This window comes from Ornithorhynchus anatinus, chromosome 17 (genome assembly GCF_004115215.2).
Source record: "Ornithorhynchus anatinus isolate Pmale09 chromosome 17, mOrnAna1.pri.v4, whole genome shotgun sequence".
NCBI lineage: Eukaryota > Metazoa > Chordata > Mammalia > Monotremata > Ornithorhynchidae > Ornithorhynchus > Ornithorhynchus anatinus.
Genome location: NC_041744.1, coordinates 8,369,439 through 8,386,334, shown reverse-complemented (window position 1 = coordinate 8,386,334; position 16,896 = coordinate 8,369,439). Strand labels below are relative to the sequence as shown.

Here is a 16,896-nt window from a genome sequence, read left to right as displayed (position 1 = left end):
CTATTAATAAAACTGCATTCCCCCGCTCCTCTAAAAACTGCCTCAATTAAAATTTCATCTTAACTTTCCTTTCAGGAAATTATGGTAATCTCTAAATCTCAGTAACAAGGGGAAAAGTTTCCATCTATATTTCCAGCTATTCATATCTGTTCCTGTTCACTGGTGTACAATATTTGCAAGTGTCACAGCTAAACGCTTCTACTTAGACAAGACATATGAATCAGGTTTCCCATTACAGTCATTCTTCTATTCTGAGAAAATCTTTTTTTAAAAAGAGATAAATTGGATTACTACTCAGAGAAGATTGCAAGGTTGACTGTATGACTGTAATAGTTGAAGAGAGAGACTGCTGGATATTTAAAACGTCAAAAGCAAACACATATCACAGTACAGAGTTCTCCGTGCCACACCTTAAATTCCTTGCCGCAACATAAAACAAATTCTTTGGGCTGGGCCTTGACAATTGAGCCATCACAGAGTTATTATGAGGGGAGAATCGCCTAAAAGAAGATCCTGTTATAGAACTAGGGACCAAGGTATACAATTCTGCAACAGTTACTGACTGTAGGCATTCTAGCCTCTGGAAAATCCTAAGGATGTGTCACAGAAAAGGGAGGGAAATTACTATCATGTCAGTAAACTACCATGTCACGGCATGTGTCAACTTAAAATGAGATTTTCCTTTACGAACAATGCAGCCCTACCCCAAGCAACAAGTGTTAACGTAAAAAAATTATGACAACTTTGTTTTCAATGAAAAGCACCTGCTTAGGTGGACATGGTTTGCTGCTCCTTTTGCAGATTTTCAGGGTATCTATTATGACCAATGCCATAACTCAGAACAGTTGCTTTCTCTACAGCACTTATGTACATATCTACAAATTATGTATGGTAAAGTATTTATATTAATGTTTCTCCCCTCTAAACTGTAAGCTTGTTGTGGGCAGAGAACATGTCTACCAACTTTGTTGAATTGTACTCTCCCAAGGGCTTAGTACGGTGCTCTGCACATAGAAACTGCTCAATAAATACCTTCAATGATGATGATGATGATATACATATAAAAAGCTAAACTGGTTGTCAGGGTTTCCAAAGCAGTTGATGTTTCCCGGCCCCTTGGCTGGCTGGGATGGAAAGGGTACTTGCGGCTACAGGGAGGAAGGGATGTTTGGATCCTGTTACCAACTCTTGGAAGGAAGGAATGGATGCAGGGAATAACCTGGCCTAACTCTGGGATAACCTGGAATAACTCTGGGATTAGAGAATGGAATCTGATGTCCTCTCTGTCCCTGCAGGCCTGTTTTCTGAGCTGAACAGGGCTATTTTTAGCAAGGTTTCAAGGGACGAGGGGATACATGTACGTGGTTGCAGAAAAGAATGGAGGGGGGAGGTAAAAAAGAAAAATGGAGAGAGAGAACATCACTTATCTGGCTGATTAATGGCCACTCTTCTAGTTTCTAACTATGAGTCTATAAGTAAAGTCCAAGGTAATTTAGGGCCACCCATTTCTCACCTCAACCTGGACAACTATTTCCAAAGAAGAAAACCAAAACTGACATTATTCACTTGGGTACGGCTATCGGCTCAATTGGGCAAATCACAATTTTGGAGTTCCTCAGTTTCTTCACTTTTAATGACAGCAGAGTCATATATCCCCAAATTTTGGGGATTGGTGAATACTACTGTTGGTCTGCTTTGAGATCCATGGAAGAAATTCCTTGCCAAGTATCTTCAGAGTTAGGAATTCCTGTACTGCAAAAACCTGCTCGGTCTTTACCTCAATCTGTTACAATTTAGAAAGGTTGGAAAATGGAGGCTGGATTAAGGAATTATGAAAAAAATTCAAAGCCTTTCACACAATGGCAGAGCGAGTTGGCCCTCGGCCAACAGTAATCATAAACAGTCCCAAGCATGCCTTGGTTTCTCACTGCTGAAAAGGACACTGCTGGGATAGAAACTGCAGAATTAGACTCCCCAGAAAGACAAAATGAGGCAGCCGGCTCCACTAGTTTTCAGTCACACCCAACAAAACAGCCGGCAGCAGTTAAGGAAGGGCACAGTGCCGGGTGGAGTAGAGGAGGCTTGACAGAGAGGAAACAGGAAGCAATTACGGTGGAAACTCTTAAACCCCATCCTCAGGTCAGGTAGGATGGTGCAGCTCCAGTCACAGAATCCTGAAGTACGGGGTTGGACGCGACTCCCAGCCTCCCAAAGCCATGGGTTCCTGCCTTAGGCAGCGGCCATGTTGGATAGGCTTTCCTGGGCCTTCCTCAAAGGTGGTTCTCAAGGCCCATGTTAGAATAATGTTGGTATCTGTTAAACGCTTACTATGTACAGAGCACTCTTCTAAACGTTGGGGTAGATACAGGGTAATCAGGCTGTCCCACGTGAGGCTCACGTCTTCATCCCCATTTTACAGATGAGGTAACTTAGACACAGAGAAGTAAAGTGACTTGCCCACAGTCACACAGCTGACGTATGGGTCATCAAACTCTGCCAACTGCACAAGCTGCCTGAAGTGATCCTAAGGAATTAAATCAAATTGGCATCAGAGGGGGACCTCTCAGTACAGGAAAAGAGCAAATGACAAAACCTGAGAAGGGGATATGACTAGAAGAAATGAACAAAAGGCCACACTTCTTCCCAGAGCCAGTGGTAAGCATACAGAATGTGTTCCCTGAGAAAGTTGCGCAGGATGAAAGTTTGGCAGGTTCAACTAGGGTTTGGATAAAGTTGTGGAGTGGTCGTCCTCAAATTGGGACTGGGGGGGTGGGGGGAGTTGAGGGATTTTTGATTGTCTATCCCTGAATTTTAGGATGGATATCAAGGAGGGTGACCAACAAACGGTTTTTCCACGTTTCCTGCTGCCTCTGAAGGAAACAGAATTTGGAAAGGGCAGACTAATAGTCTGACAGAGAAAAGGTATTGATTATGTCCTCAAGTAAATTAAAATACAAGTTATGGTATGGCTGGTATTTTCATAGTTTGTCTAAATTTTAGGGTTTGAAAAAAATGTTATTCAGTGGAAGAAATTGGGAGTACAAGAGTGACGCCAATATGAGTAATGGAACAGGTCTACAGACAGGATTAGGTCTAATTCCATTAAATGGCAAGCTTTTCTATTAAACTGTAAGATTCTTGAGGGCAGGGCTGGCTCTTCTACTTTTATCATATGCTCCCAAGTGCTTCGAACAGGGCTCTGCATACAGCAGGCTCTCATTAGATAACAGGAACTTTTTTTTAATAGTATAGATTTATAACTATTTCTAGCTGAAAGGATTACAACAGGCAAAGTCAACAGACCTAGAAAAAACTGTAAACAAGGAAGATGAATGACCATACCCTGAACAATACTGAAATAAACCAATTATATTTATTAAGCGCTTACTATGTACAGAGAACTGAACTAAGCACTTGGGAGAGTACAATATAACAGACACATTCCCTGCCTACATCGAGCTTGGAGTCTAGAGGGGGAGACACACGTTAATATAAATAATTTACATATATGTACGTAAGTACTGTGGGGCTGGGGTGGCAGGGGGGAGGAATGAATAAAAGGAGGTAGCCAGGTGAAATAATATTAATACTGAGAGTGAACAATAAGGCCAGCTCCTATGGGAAGACAGCCCACAAGACTAAATAAACTATTTGAAGTATTTACAATATTTGTGAATTTTAGACTTTCAAATGAACTCATATTTGTTATAAAGGGGAAGATGTTAGGGTAACTTTCAGAAGCCCAGGAAGTGCCTGCAGAATCAGCAGAAAGCAACAGAGGAAGAATGCAAGTCATCTGCATTTATTTTGATCCTCTAAATACTATTGGTTGATTTGTTGATTCATAAAACCTGCACTGACTAATTTGATTTTCTTAGGAAGATTCACTGGAATCAGAGGCTGAATATTATAAGCAAATAGATGTAGTTATTCAAAAAGCCAACATGGTAGTGGGACACGTGAACAGAAATAATAAGGCATGAAAGAACCAGGAAACAATCTTTAGTAGGCTCCTACTTAAGAACCAGGTCCAGTCTGGGGCACTGTGGAAACGTGCAGATCGAGGGCTTAGTACAGTCCTCTGCACATGATAAAAGGCTCAATAAATGCCACTGAATGATTAAAAGGATAAGCAGAAACTGGAGAGGATCTCGAAAAGTGCAACAAAAATGACTCATGGGATGAAAAACATTTTTGTTTGATGATGACAATAATAATATTTGTTAAGCACTTATGTGCCAAGCACTCTTCTAAGTACTGGGATAGATACAAGATAATCAGGCCCCAAATTCTAAGTATGAGAGAGAAAAAGTATTAAATCCTCATTTCGCAGGTGAGGGAACTGAGGAACAGAGAAGATAAGTGACTTACCCAAGGTCACACAGTAAATATGTTGTGGAGCTGGGAATAGAAACAGGTCCTCTGGCTCCCACGCTCATGAAAAGAAAGATAAGGAGATGACTGGATTATCCTCCAAGTATAACGAAGACACTAACTAGTTCTCCATATCCACTGAGGATCAAACCAGAGGAAGTGAGCTGACATTAAAGCAGGAGCACAGTCAGCTGGCTGCAGCTGGTTGTAGCAAGAACTTTTTGATGTTACGGTGATAACACTCCAGGACAGGCAGGCTTCTGAGAGAAGTTGTCGATTCCCTATCCCTGGAGAGCTCAAGGAAAAGAACTGACAACCATCTGTCCTGGGCGGTTCACTAAATCACCTACCTGGAGGCCAGGGGGTTGACCAAGAGATTTTTCAAGGTCACTTCCAGTTCTCTGATCACTATATGACTATTTAGCCTCAACTCTTTTGCAGGTCACCCACATCGATCAGGCCAAATTTGTTATTGTTCCCAATGAAACCATCTGAACCCAGCTTCTGAAGTGATGCTTCAGAAAGTCTTCCACAAAGAGAATCAACCAATTGGTTGCTCCTTGTTAACAAATGGTAAAACCAATGAAAAGGTAAGAGCTTCTGCAAAAGGAATTTTCCAACTATTGACCCAAAGATGACTTCGGCATATTCTACCTCTTCTAAAACCAATCATCAATTTGCCATCTCTTCTTTTGTTTTTTCCCCATCTTTTCCATTTGGGAATTTATAGAGTTTAATCACAAACCAGGTCCTCCAGAAAATATGTTCAACTCAGTGAAAGGTACAATTCTGGGAGAAAAGTGTGAAGCAGAAAAGGTTCTACCTGGAACTTAAATTTCCCTTAGGGCCTTCCAAGCCTTTCTCACAGCACACCCACATTTTTCTACAAGACAATATCATGAATACCTTAACACTCTGTTCATGCTTTCATTTTTCTATCATGGACATAAGGGTCACTTACAGGGAAATGCCTTGGGCTGGAGGCTCCAGGGATGGTCTTATTTACTTGCATTCCTTATCTCTTGCAATTTTGGTTTTTAATATTCTAGATCTTGCCTGGAGGCGTGTGTATCCAAAGAGAGAACCGCAGACAATTCTTCGGAGTCAAGGGTTTCTTTGAATTCTTTGTTCCACCTTTCAAAATGTTAGGTGATTTTCTGAAGACATCAATCCAGACAGCTTTTTTTGACTGTTTACCTGAAAACTACCAGACCAAGCCTGAGAGGCTCTGTGGACAGGGAAAGTTTCCATGTATACAGAAGAAGAGAGAAGTAGGATATTATGGGAAAAGCTGCTATACCTCTTTTTTTCTGTACTCCCATTCTTTAAGGATAGTTTTCCACTAAGTTTGATAATGAACTTTATCAAAATACAACTGAGTCTAGCTCCAGAGACCTCTTGCACCACATACTGGTTAATTCTGTTTCTCTGGAATAACGTCTTCCAACACTTGCAAATTAAACCACAAACTACATTAGTCCTCTAACTTATTTAACCTTAAAAAGAAAAAAAAATAAGTCCAAGAACATGCTTATAAGATTCAGAATTTAATTTTCCCCCTTTCAAATTCTACCAGGTTTCCCCATTCCATTTTACTATGTGATTTACAGACTGTTCATGAAAGCCACCAAAGCATTTATCTTACTGAACAGAGCACTCTTAAACAAGGTACCCAGTTAGAGTTATCTTCACCAACTCTTCAGGAGCCTTAAAAGAAGGCAAAGGATGGTGTACCAAACTGATAACATTCTTAAGGGGGAAAGGAGAATTTTGAACGATTATTATTACAGATATTCTAGATTGTGCTCCAGGGTCTTTACAAATTCCCATTTTGCACAACATAACTATATTATGGAGACAGGCAATTAAAATAATGAATATCAGCAATTATAAAAATGAAGTTTATAAGCAAGCATTTTTAAAAAGTCAAGAAAAATTTCCAATAAGTACATACTCTCCTTTTTAATTATCTTAAATGGCATAAAGCAAACAGACATAAACCGACTCCAGGTCTAGATGTCCTCAAACTATGGTAGTTATTCACAAAGGAATAAGGGGAATGACGGGTTTTGGAATTGTTGTGGGATTTTTTTATTTTGACATGATTTCCTTTAGCAGCAGAGAGGCCTAGTGGATAGAGCACGGGACTGGAAGTCAGAAGGCCTGCGGTTCTAATTCCAGCTCCACCACTTGTCTGCTGTGTGACCTTAGACAAATCACTTAACTTCTCTGCGACTCAGGTACCTCATCAGTAAAATAAGGATTAAATCTGCGAACCCCATGTGGGACATTGGGCCGTGTCAATCCTATTGGTGTCAATCGTAATTATTAAGTGCTTACTGTGTGCAGAGCATTCTACTCTGGGTGAGTGTAGTATAACAGTGTTGGTAGACACTTTCCCTGCCCCCAGTGAATTTACAGTCTAGAAGGGGAGACCAACATTAATATAAATAAATTACAGATATGTCCATGAGTGCTGTGGGGCTGAGGAAGGGGTGAATAAAGAGAGCAAATCCAAGAGCATTAGTGATAGTCATTATTCTAAATGACTCTCTCCACAACAGTGTCCAGCCTATTAGCTGTATCTATCTCAGCACTTAGTATAGTGCCTAGTACATAGTAAGGGCTTAACAGCTACCACTAAAAGAACAATGATGCTTTTTTCATTCTGACAGATGTCTCAACCCAAGGAAAACAGTATGGCCACTTACCAGACTTAATAGAGAGAACTAGAGAGATGCTAAAGTGTGGTGTTCCAGAAAGAAACAGGGCCCTATTTACAGAAGACAGATCATTCCAGAACTCTTGGTCCCTCTAATCAGGTGATTGTGAGGCAACTATAGAACCACTGCTCCAATGAGAAGATCATCTGACAGGGATTCTTACAAGAAGAAACCCATCCTTTCCCTTTTGCTCACATCATCAACCTGAAAGGGTCATGTCATTAACCTATGACCTTATCACCTGACCTTCCCTTCTGCCAGAATCAATGTTCAATATGCAAAGTTTTTTTTTTTTATCATTTTCTAACTCCCACTTCCCTTGCTGCCAAAAGAGACACATCCCAAATTTTGTAACCCATTCTCCCATGACACCCACTGTAGCATCTGGCTATCACCCTCCAGACAACTATATCATATCATAACCATCCCCTCTGCTCAGCCACAGTCTCTTCATTATTAATGAAGTGAAAAGGATAACTGAATCCATCAACATGTATTGGTCCTCTTGGCCAAATTTATTCATTTTTTTTTACAAAATATCTGTAGTTTGTCACACACCAAGGTGTAGGCAGAAAATTAGTCCAGTCGGTTTGGGATCAAATAGAAGCCAGAGAAAAGAAAAGCTGAATTGTTCATCTAAAAATGGAATAGAGAACCAGTCAAACTGTAAACAGACCGAGACTAATAAGATCATCTAGGATATCTATGGTTTCAGGTTTCTAGACTGTAGCCCCAAATTTTAAGGAACTAGTTTTAGCAAACTTTTCTGAACACAGGCTAAGAGGAAGTGAGCCTTAATTGAGAAATTAGGCATAATCCATCTACTAAACTAAAACACTGTTGGAAAAACGTACCCTTGAACAGGATTTTCAGAGTACCATCTGCCTCAGGGTTATGTATCTCCAGCTCAGGAAGTGAAATATTGAAATGCTTGCTTCTTCATTCTGGATCTCTGATGAAGCTTGGGTTCATTAGGTAGCAGAGACAAGCTCACTTCACAGGAGACCCTTTCCTGACTAATAATGTTTTGCCAAAACTGTTACTGGAGAAGGAATGATAATAATAATAATAACAATAATATTGTGCTGTTTGTTAAGCACTGTGTGCCAGGCACTGTGTGCCAGGCAGCTGGGGTGGATACAAGCAAATCGGGTTGACACAGTCCTTGTCACACATGGGGCTCATGGTCTCAATCCCCATTTTACCGATGAGGTAACTGAGGCACAGAGAAGTGATGTGACTTGCCCAAAGTCACACAGCAGACACACGGTGGAGTCGGTCTTAGAACTCACAACCTTCAGACTCCCAGGCCCGTGCTCTTTCACTACGTGCAGGAGTGGTAATTTTGTGTACAGTGGTGACGCTTTGAATACCCAGGTAGTCTACTAGGAGTGCAAACGGGATTCCAAAAGGGAGAATTCCCAACTGAACCCTGAAATCCAGGAAGAAATGTCTCCTCGGCCCCAACACCACCTCTGCTGGGGTGGGCAGCAGCTCAGCTTCTCCACAGTCAGAGCACTGAGATGCTGGTGTCTGCCAGACAAAACAAGGCTCTGGTGAGTGGACACTACTCAAAAATCAATCAGTCAACAGTACTTGAGTGCTTACTGTGTGCAGCGCACTGCACTAAACACTTGTGAGAGTACACTAGTTGGTAGACAAGTTCTCTGCCCACAAGGAGCTTACATGAGAAGGAGACAGACAAAATAAATTATGTGCTGAGGGGCTGAGGGTAGGGTGAATATCAAGGGTTTAAAGGACACAGATCCAAGTACTTGTATAACAAACAGAGGATCAGCATGGCCTTGAGGAAAGAGTATGAGCCTGGGAATCAGAGGATCTGGGTTGGTTCTAATTCCAGCTCTGCCACGTCTGTGTGACCTTGGACAAGTCACTTAACTTCTCTGTGCCTTAATCACTTCATCTGGAAAATGGGGATTAAAGATGTGAGTCCCATGTGGGACATGGCCTGTGTCCAACCTCACGATCTCGTATCTACCCAAGTGCTTAGTACAGTGCTTGGCACATAGTGCTTAACAAATACTATAAAACAAACAAGGGAGATGGAGTAGGGGAAAGGAGGGCTTAGTCAGAAAAAGCTTCTTGGAAGAGATGCGGTTTCAGTATGGCTTTGAAGGTAGGGAGAGTGATGGTCTGTCAGATATGAAGGGGGAGGACATTCCAGGACAGAGAAAAGATGTGGGCAAGGGGTCGGTGGTGAGACAGATGAGACTGAGGTAAAGTGAGGAGCATTAGAGGAGCTCTTTTTTTTACGTTTTTATTCTTATATTTTTGTTGTTTTACTTTGTCAATTTATTGGTTTTGCTTTATCATGAGAATATTTTCTTGGGTGTCCTACTCTAGTGCTTCCCCCCCCCCCTTTTTTTTTCTGTGAGCCTCCTGAGGCTAGGGATCATGTGTGAATTGTTATTTTTGTAGTGTCCAGTACAGGGCACTCAACGGATGCAATAAATAAATAAAACAAAGAGGCTCAGCACCACGGGAATATGATGAGTAGTGGCTGCCCCTATCTTCCCAACCACACTTAAAGACTGGTTCGGGGTCTTAAACCAATATTCACACATCCTATTGTAGACCTCATCTTCTTAACGTACCACTAAACCGGCTTGGGCCAAAACTTTCCCTAAGACAAATCCTGAGTGCAACAGGAAAGCCAAGCATTTGAGCCAGTTACTTAAACAACGCTTTGGTTTCATTGAGACGAGGTCAGGTTTACAGGAGGAGGAAAAAAAATGGGGACACCACCAAAATTGGCCTCACTCTTATCTGATAAGTCAATCAATGGTACTTATTGCTGGCTCCACCATACTATAATCCGTATCCTGCTCCCACTCTTTGTAAATCATTTTTATCTGTCTCCACCATTTGACTATAGACTGTAAGCTCTGTGGGTAAGGAGCATATCTACTAACTGTTATACTGTACTCGCCCAAGCGCTTAGTACAATGCTCTGCACAAAGTAAGCACCCAATAACACTGGCTGATGGATGTGACTGTAAGCTCCTTGAGTGTGTGTCTCGCGGCTGTTTTACTCTCCTCATTTTTTCTAGGAGACACAAAATCCTCCTGAAGTCACCTCTAAAATCCCTTCCAGATAGTGTCTTCTCGGCTGGGATTCAGGATTTTTCTGACCAGGAACTGCGTCTTTATCCATTTACAAAATGCAGAGGCTTTGATTTACAACAGTTGGGCTGAAGTTAGGATGATCGCAAACCCAATGACTTAAAGCGACTTTACTCCTTGACCTTTCCCAACCTTGTGCAAGCTGAAACCGGAAGGGCACAGCAATCATTTGGCCACTCAAAACCGCAGGGGGTTACTGGACTCTAAGAACATTCCAGCAGAAACCCCTTCAAACCAGGTGGTGTTGAGGTGCCACCCCCATTCTGAAATGCATCCTTTGCCCTTTGCCAGGAAGGGCTCAAAAAGAGTCCAGTTCAGTGGGGTAGAATTTCACTTTCTAAGCTAACCAAAGCAGTGTGAAAACTTGATTCATTTCTCTTAGAGGATAAAATACACTACCATTTGGGTAAGAAAAATATAAATGACCTTTATCATCTACAAATTATGTCTGCATCATAAAGATCTTCCTCTTTTCCTCCTACCTTCAAAAATGTGTATCAGGAATAAGATGGAAAAATATAATCAAAATTTAAAAGTAAATATTTCCCTGGAAATATGAAAATCAACATATGCATGTACTAGGTCAAATAAACATGAAAAATCCACAGTAGAAGGAGCACGGTCTACTGGAAAGAATATGGGTCTGGGGTTCAGAGGACCCGAGTTCTAATTTCAGCTATACCACTTACCTGCTGTGTGAGCTTGGGCAAATCACAACTTGTCTAGGCCTCAATTTCCTCATCTGTAAAATGGGGATTCGATACCTATTCTCTCTTCTTAGACTGAGAACCCCGTGTGGGAGAGGGACTGTGCCCCACCTGATTAACTTGTATCCATCTTGGTGCTTAGAACAGGGCTTGAAACAAGGTAAGCGCTTAACTAATACTATAATAATGATAACAACAGCCATCATTTAGAACAGTGCATAACACCTAGTGGCCTTTAACAAACACCACTACTCCTACTTAGCCACTACTTTATTTCACTTTCCTTTTATATTCAGGGAATCTGCTTCTTATTCTGCATCATATAGTTCCAAGCTCTACCCTCCCATCTGCAGTCATAGGGAGCTAATGTCTAGTCCGTGTTGCCTTTCGTTTAAGTTTATGTAGCTATATTTCTCTGCCCCATTCCATTTGAGGAAGAGGGATTCCTGAAAGTGCAAACGTTTCCCAAAAAAGTTTCAAAAAAATTGCTTTCCCTTTCCTCCAAACCAATTTCACACTTTCCTTGTCCTTAATTTACTTTCTAATAGGAGGGGCTTGGATAATTTGGGATAAATTTAATGCTTTATAATACTAGATTCTGAATAGAATGGTGATATTTTTTCTTCCAAAGACTAGATAAGCCCATAATTGCCCACAACAAAATAAAGTTAGCCATTAGGGGAAAGTGTTCAAATTCTAACACTGCCCATGCACTTTAGGAAACTTTCCCACCTAGAAGTAACTAGCCCCATCTTAAAAGTTGGAAGCTAGCAGTAATGTTTACACTGGAGTAGAAAAATTTTAATTACCAGTATCACCAAATGCAATTTTTTCCCAAACACCTCTCCAGGGCCTTTTCTTTCAGAGAACTTTCAACCCAATTATCAAAGGTGACGTGGCAACAGAATGCTTACCAGATAAAAAGTACCCGCCTTTTTTGTGATAAGGGCCTTTATGGCCCTTGGGTCCACAGAGCTCCAGTGGAAGTGAAATGGGAAGCCGAACCAGTGGAAGTGAAATGGGAAGCCGAACCAGTGGAGAAGTCAAGCTGGCAGGAGGGTCCCTTCTAGCCACCAAACCGGGCTTGCAGATGGACTTTTCTACTAATCTCTTATCTGAAAGAACTGATTTTGCACCTAAGGCACTCAACATAAACTGAATGCTTCCCTGACCAAAAGCACTCTCCAGACCCACTCCTTTTTCTAGATCAACAAATACTAGTATAAAGTGGCTCTAAGAGCAAAAGCTTTGGGCAGAAGTCTGAGATGGTTGTAAATAGTGCAGGTCTAGGCAGAGCACAATCTTGACACTCTTGATAAGTGTATAGCCTGAAAGGGACTGTTGGATACACATTTCTGCCACACCTGTACACTGACAGTGATCACCCTCAGAGGTGTCATTTACTCGGAAGGATAATAAAAAGATTAAAGAGTGGGAGCTACCTTGCTCTTCCTCGCCTCTCCACCCAGTAAATTAGCTTTGACAACCACCCACCTATAGATTTACAAGCTCGGCCAACCTGTGGGGGGGTCTCTGCATCTACACTGTATTTACTGACGACTTTCTGTGGACAGAGCACTGTGTTATATGCTTAGGGAGTAAAGGGAAAGACCCAGCCCTTGGCCTTGGGGCAGGGGAGGGATAAAATAGTGAGGAAGATAGGGCTCTGGTGGCAAATAAGTACTTTTGGTGAATTTTATTGTCGAAAGTGGTTTCTGAAAACTCACCCAAAGAGTTCCGTGGCATAGTTTCTACTGACTCAATGACTTCATATTAACTAAAAAAAAAAAAAAAACCCCACAAAACATGCCTCAAGCACAGCACTGAAGTTAATGTTTTGTCAACTCACACACATCCGAGAGCTTTAGCAGTTCTGCAATTCAAGAATTGTCTAACAGACCACTGAAATATAGACAGTTCCGGAGTACAGAGGCAGAAGCTTTGGTCACATACCAAGAGAGTGCTGAACCCAGGAAACAGAAGCCACAACTGTAAGCAATGAACCACAGAAATTCAGGGGACTATGATATAATATAGACATGAATATTTTTAAGACATTAAGGTTCACCTCTCTACTGACATGCACACTTTTGACTATTTTCCATATTTCATGACAGAATCCTACAGTTATACTTATGAGTGTCCCCATGGTACTTGGCAATACTAAATGCACAGCCATTTTTTTTAAAAAATATGTAGTGTCATAGAAAACATGACAATTTCCTGTTTATGTTTGCTTTGTTTTTTTTCAAACCACAAGATAATCATTCATTCATTCAATAGTATTTATTGAACCCTTACTATATGCAGAGCACTGTACTAAGCACTTGGAATGTACAATTCAGCAACAGATACAATCCCTGCCCACTGACGAGCTTACAGACTAATTGGGGGAGACAGACGGACAAAAACAATAGCAATAAATAGAATCGAGGGGATGTACACCTCATTAACAAAACAAACAGGGTAATAAAAATATATATAAATGAGCAAATGAGCACGAGGTTTGTTCTTAAAAATCTGAGCATCCCTGGACCATAATCTAGTGCATAAATGGGCCTGTTAGCACCAGACGGAAGAACCTTGCTGAATATATTTCACTGTTCTCAAAAAGAAGTTTTATCTGAAAAACAGTTCAACTTGAGACTGCGGGTGAGGACAGGTAGAAGCAAGAAGGGACACACCACATACAGCTAATGTGTAGTTTCATCTTGGATGCATGGTTTGCACGCCAAGGCAATCAGGGTAACTAACCATGCCCAACGCAAAGCACGAGCTTGGAGTAAAACCGATGATGAGCCCTGAATGCCGGACATAAATGTCTGCAAAGGCAACGCAAGTGGAATGAATCAGTGCGGTTCATCAAAGGGCAAAGCTGCTTCAGAAAACACCAGATCGGAGCCAAAGGTCCAGGGGGTTTGAAGGCCTTTCCAGTCCCCAGTGACAAATCTATTTAATTCATTCAGTAGTATTTATTGAGCGCTTACTATGTGCAGAGCACTGGACTATTCGAATGGCCAATTTGGCAACAGATAGAAACCTTCCCTGCCCACTGATGGGCTTACAGTCTATTTGGGGGAGACAGTCGGATAAAAGCAAGACAACTTAATCACGGTAAATAGAATCAAGGGGACGTATACCTCATTAATAAAATTAATAGGGTAATAATATCCTCCATGCAGCCGTCAAGGTGGGGGGGGTGAACGTACACATAAAAAACCTCCCCAAAAACGGCCTGCAAAGAAAAATACCAACAGGAGAAGCCCCAAGGTCGTAGACTGAAAAATAGAACGAAAAGCGGGAAGCGAGGGACCGAAAGAGGAGGAGGCACACAGAGTAACCGGGGTGGAAAAAAAAAAAGTTGCATTCATTCTTCTCCCTGCTCCCCAAGGTTGGGGTGGGGGGACCATCAGGGCAGTGCAATGGTGGAGGAAAGAGAGGCTCAGTGGGCAAAGAAAGGTAGGGAGGGCAACCAACCACTATCCTGGAATGTCCTCCCTCCTCACCTCCGCCAAACTCACTCTCTTCCTCTCTTCAAAGCCCTACTGAGAGCTCACCTCCTCCAAGAAGCCTTCCCAGACTGAGCTTCCCCTTTTCCCTCTGCTCCCCCTTCACCTCCCCTCACCTGAGCCCCCTTCCCCCCTTTCCCTCTGCTCCTCCCCCTCTTCCTTCCCCTCCCCTCAGCACTGTGCTCATTTGTATATATTTTTATGACCCTATTTATTTTGTTAATGAGGTGTACATCCTCTTGATTCTATTTATCGTGGTTAAGTGGTCTTGTTTTTGTCCGTCTGTCTCACCCAATTAGACCGTGAGCCCGTCATTGGGCAGGGATGGTCTCTATCTGTTGCCGAATTGTCCATTCCAAGCGCTCAACCCAGTGCCCTGCACAGAGTAAGTGCTCAATAAATACTATTATATGAATGAATGGTCGCTATCGGTTGCCCAATTGTCCATTCCAAGTGCTCAATAAATACTATTGAATGAATGGTCGCTATCTGTTGCCCAATTATCCATTCCAAGTGCTCAGTCCAGTGCTCCGCACATAGTAAGCACTCAATAAATATTATCGAATGAACGGTCGCTATCGGTTGCCCAACTGTCTATTCCAGGGGCTCAGTCCAGTGTTCTGCACATAGTAAACGCTCAGTAAATACTATTGAATGAACGGTCGCTATCGATTGCCCAATTATCCATTCCAAGCGCTCAGTCCAGTGCTCTGCACAGAGTAAGCGCTCAATAAATACTATTAAATGAATGAATGGTCGCTATCGGTTGCCCAATTGTCCATTCCAAGCGCTCAGTCCAGTGCCCCGCACAGAGTAGGCGCTCAATAAAAACTACTGAATGAATGAATGGTCTCTGTTGCTGAACTGTCCATTCCAAGCGCTCAGTCAGTGCTCTGCACAGAGTCGGCGCTCAATAAGTACTATTAAATGAATGAATGGTCGCTATCCGTTGTCGAATTGTCCATTCCAAGCGCTCAGTCCAGTGCCCCGCACAGAGTCGGCGCTCAATAAATACTACTGAATGAATGAATGGTCTCTGTTGCTGAACTGTCCATTCCAAGCGCTCAGTCAGTGCTCTGCACAGAGTCGGCGCTCAATAAGTACTATTAAATGAATGAATGGTCGCTATCCGTTGTCGAATTGTCCATTCCAAGCGCTCAGTCCAGTGCCCCGCACAGAGTCGGCGCTCAATAAATACTACTGAATGAATGAATGGTCTCTGTTGCTGAACTGTCCATTCCAAGCGCTCAGTCAGTGCTCTGCACAGAGTCAGCGCTCAATAAAAACTATTCAATGAATGAATGGTCGCTATCCGTTGCCCAATTATCCATTCCAAGCGCTCAGTCCAGTGCTCCGCACCGAGTCAGCGCTCAATAAATACTGTTCAATGAATGAATGGTCGCTATCGGTTGCCCGACCGTCCATTCCAGAGGCTCAGTCCGGTGCCCCGCACAGAGTCAGCGCTCCATCAATCGTCTCGAGTGGGAATAAATCGTCGAGAACGAGGGAAGGGAGCTGCTCGGCCGGGGCAGGGGAAGGGAGGGGAGGGGGAGGGCGGGGAGCGCGCGCCTGCGCAGTGCGGGGCGGCGGGCCCCGCTGGGTCCGGCCAGGGGCCGTGACAGGGAGGGAGGGACTCACCGAGGCGCAGGGGCTGGAGGTGGCGCTGGGGGTGGGAGAGCGCTGGACGGTGACCAGAGCCATCTAGGCGTCGCTGGGCCGCTCCGGGCGGGGCATGCTCTCCCGGCGGGGCCTCGGGGCGGGTGGGGGAGGAGCGCGGGCCCGGCCACGGCGGCAGCTCCGCGCCCGCCGCCCGCCTCTCGCCGACTGACGCGCGGGGCCGACGGGCCCTTCCACCGCGCCGGCCGGGCCACAATGCGCGCGCCGCGCCCACTGCGCAGGCGCCACCTGTCAGACACCTCCCTCCCCCTCCCCTCCCTCACGCTTAACCCCTCAGCTGCCGGCGCCCTCCCCGGCCCCGCTCACCCTCCACACGCTCACTCATGCCCTCACTGGTATTTAATAATAATGTTGGTATTTGTTAAGCGCTTACTATGTGCCGAGCACTGTTCTAAGCGCTGGGGTAGACATAGGGGAATCAGGCTGTCCCACGTGGGGCTCACAGTCTTAATCCCCATTTTACAGATGAGGGAACTGAGGCCCGGAGAAGTGAAGTGACTTGCCCACAGTCACACAGCCGACAAGTGGCAGAGCTGGGATTCGAACTCATGAGCCCTGACTCCAAAGCCCGTGCTCTTTCCACTGAGCCACGCTGCTTCTCCAGCCACGCTGCTTCTCCGCCGACTCTGTGCCGAGCACTGGGCCCAGCGCTTGGAAGGGACGGTGCAGCGACAGACCATTCATTCACTCGCTAGTACTTATTGAGCGCTGACTCTGTGCCGAGCACTGGACTGAGCGCTTGGAAGGGACGGTGCAGCGACA

At 43.6% G+C, this 16,896-nt stretch overlaps 1 protein-coding gene across 1 annotated transcript in view; it reads right to left on the bottom strand.

Moving 5' to 3' along the window:
- SSH2 (slingshot protein phosphatase 2) overlaps positions 1-16,206 on the bottom strand; it is a 199,576-nt gene extending 183,370 nt beyond the window's left edge. Inside the window, exon 1 of the mRNA XM_029082054.2 lies at positions 16,096-16,206. Within this exon, the coding sequence (XP_028937887.1) occupies positions 16,096-16,158 (63 nt within the window). The 5' untranslated portion in view covers positions 16,159-16,206. The remainder of the gene's footprint in view (positions 1-16,095) is intronic.
- Positions 16,207-16,896: the final 690 nt, after the last annotated feature.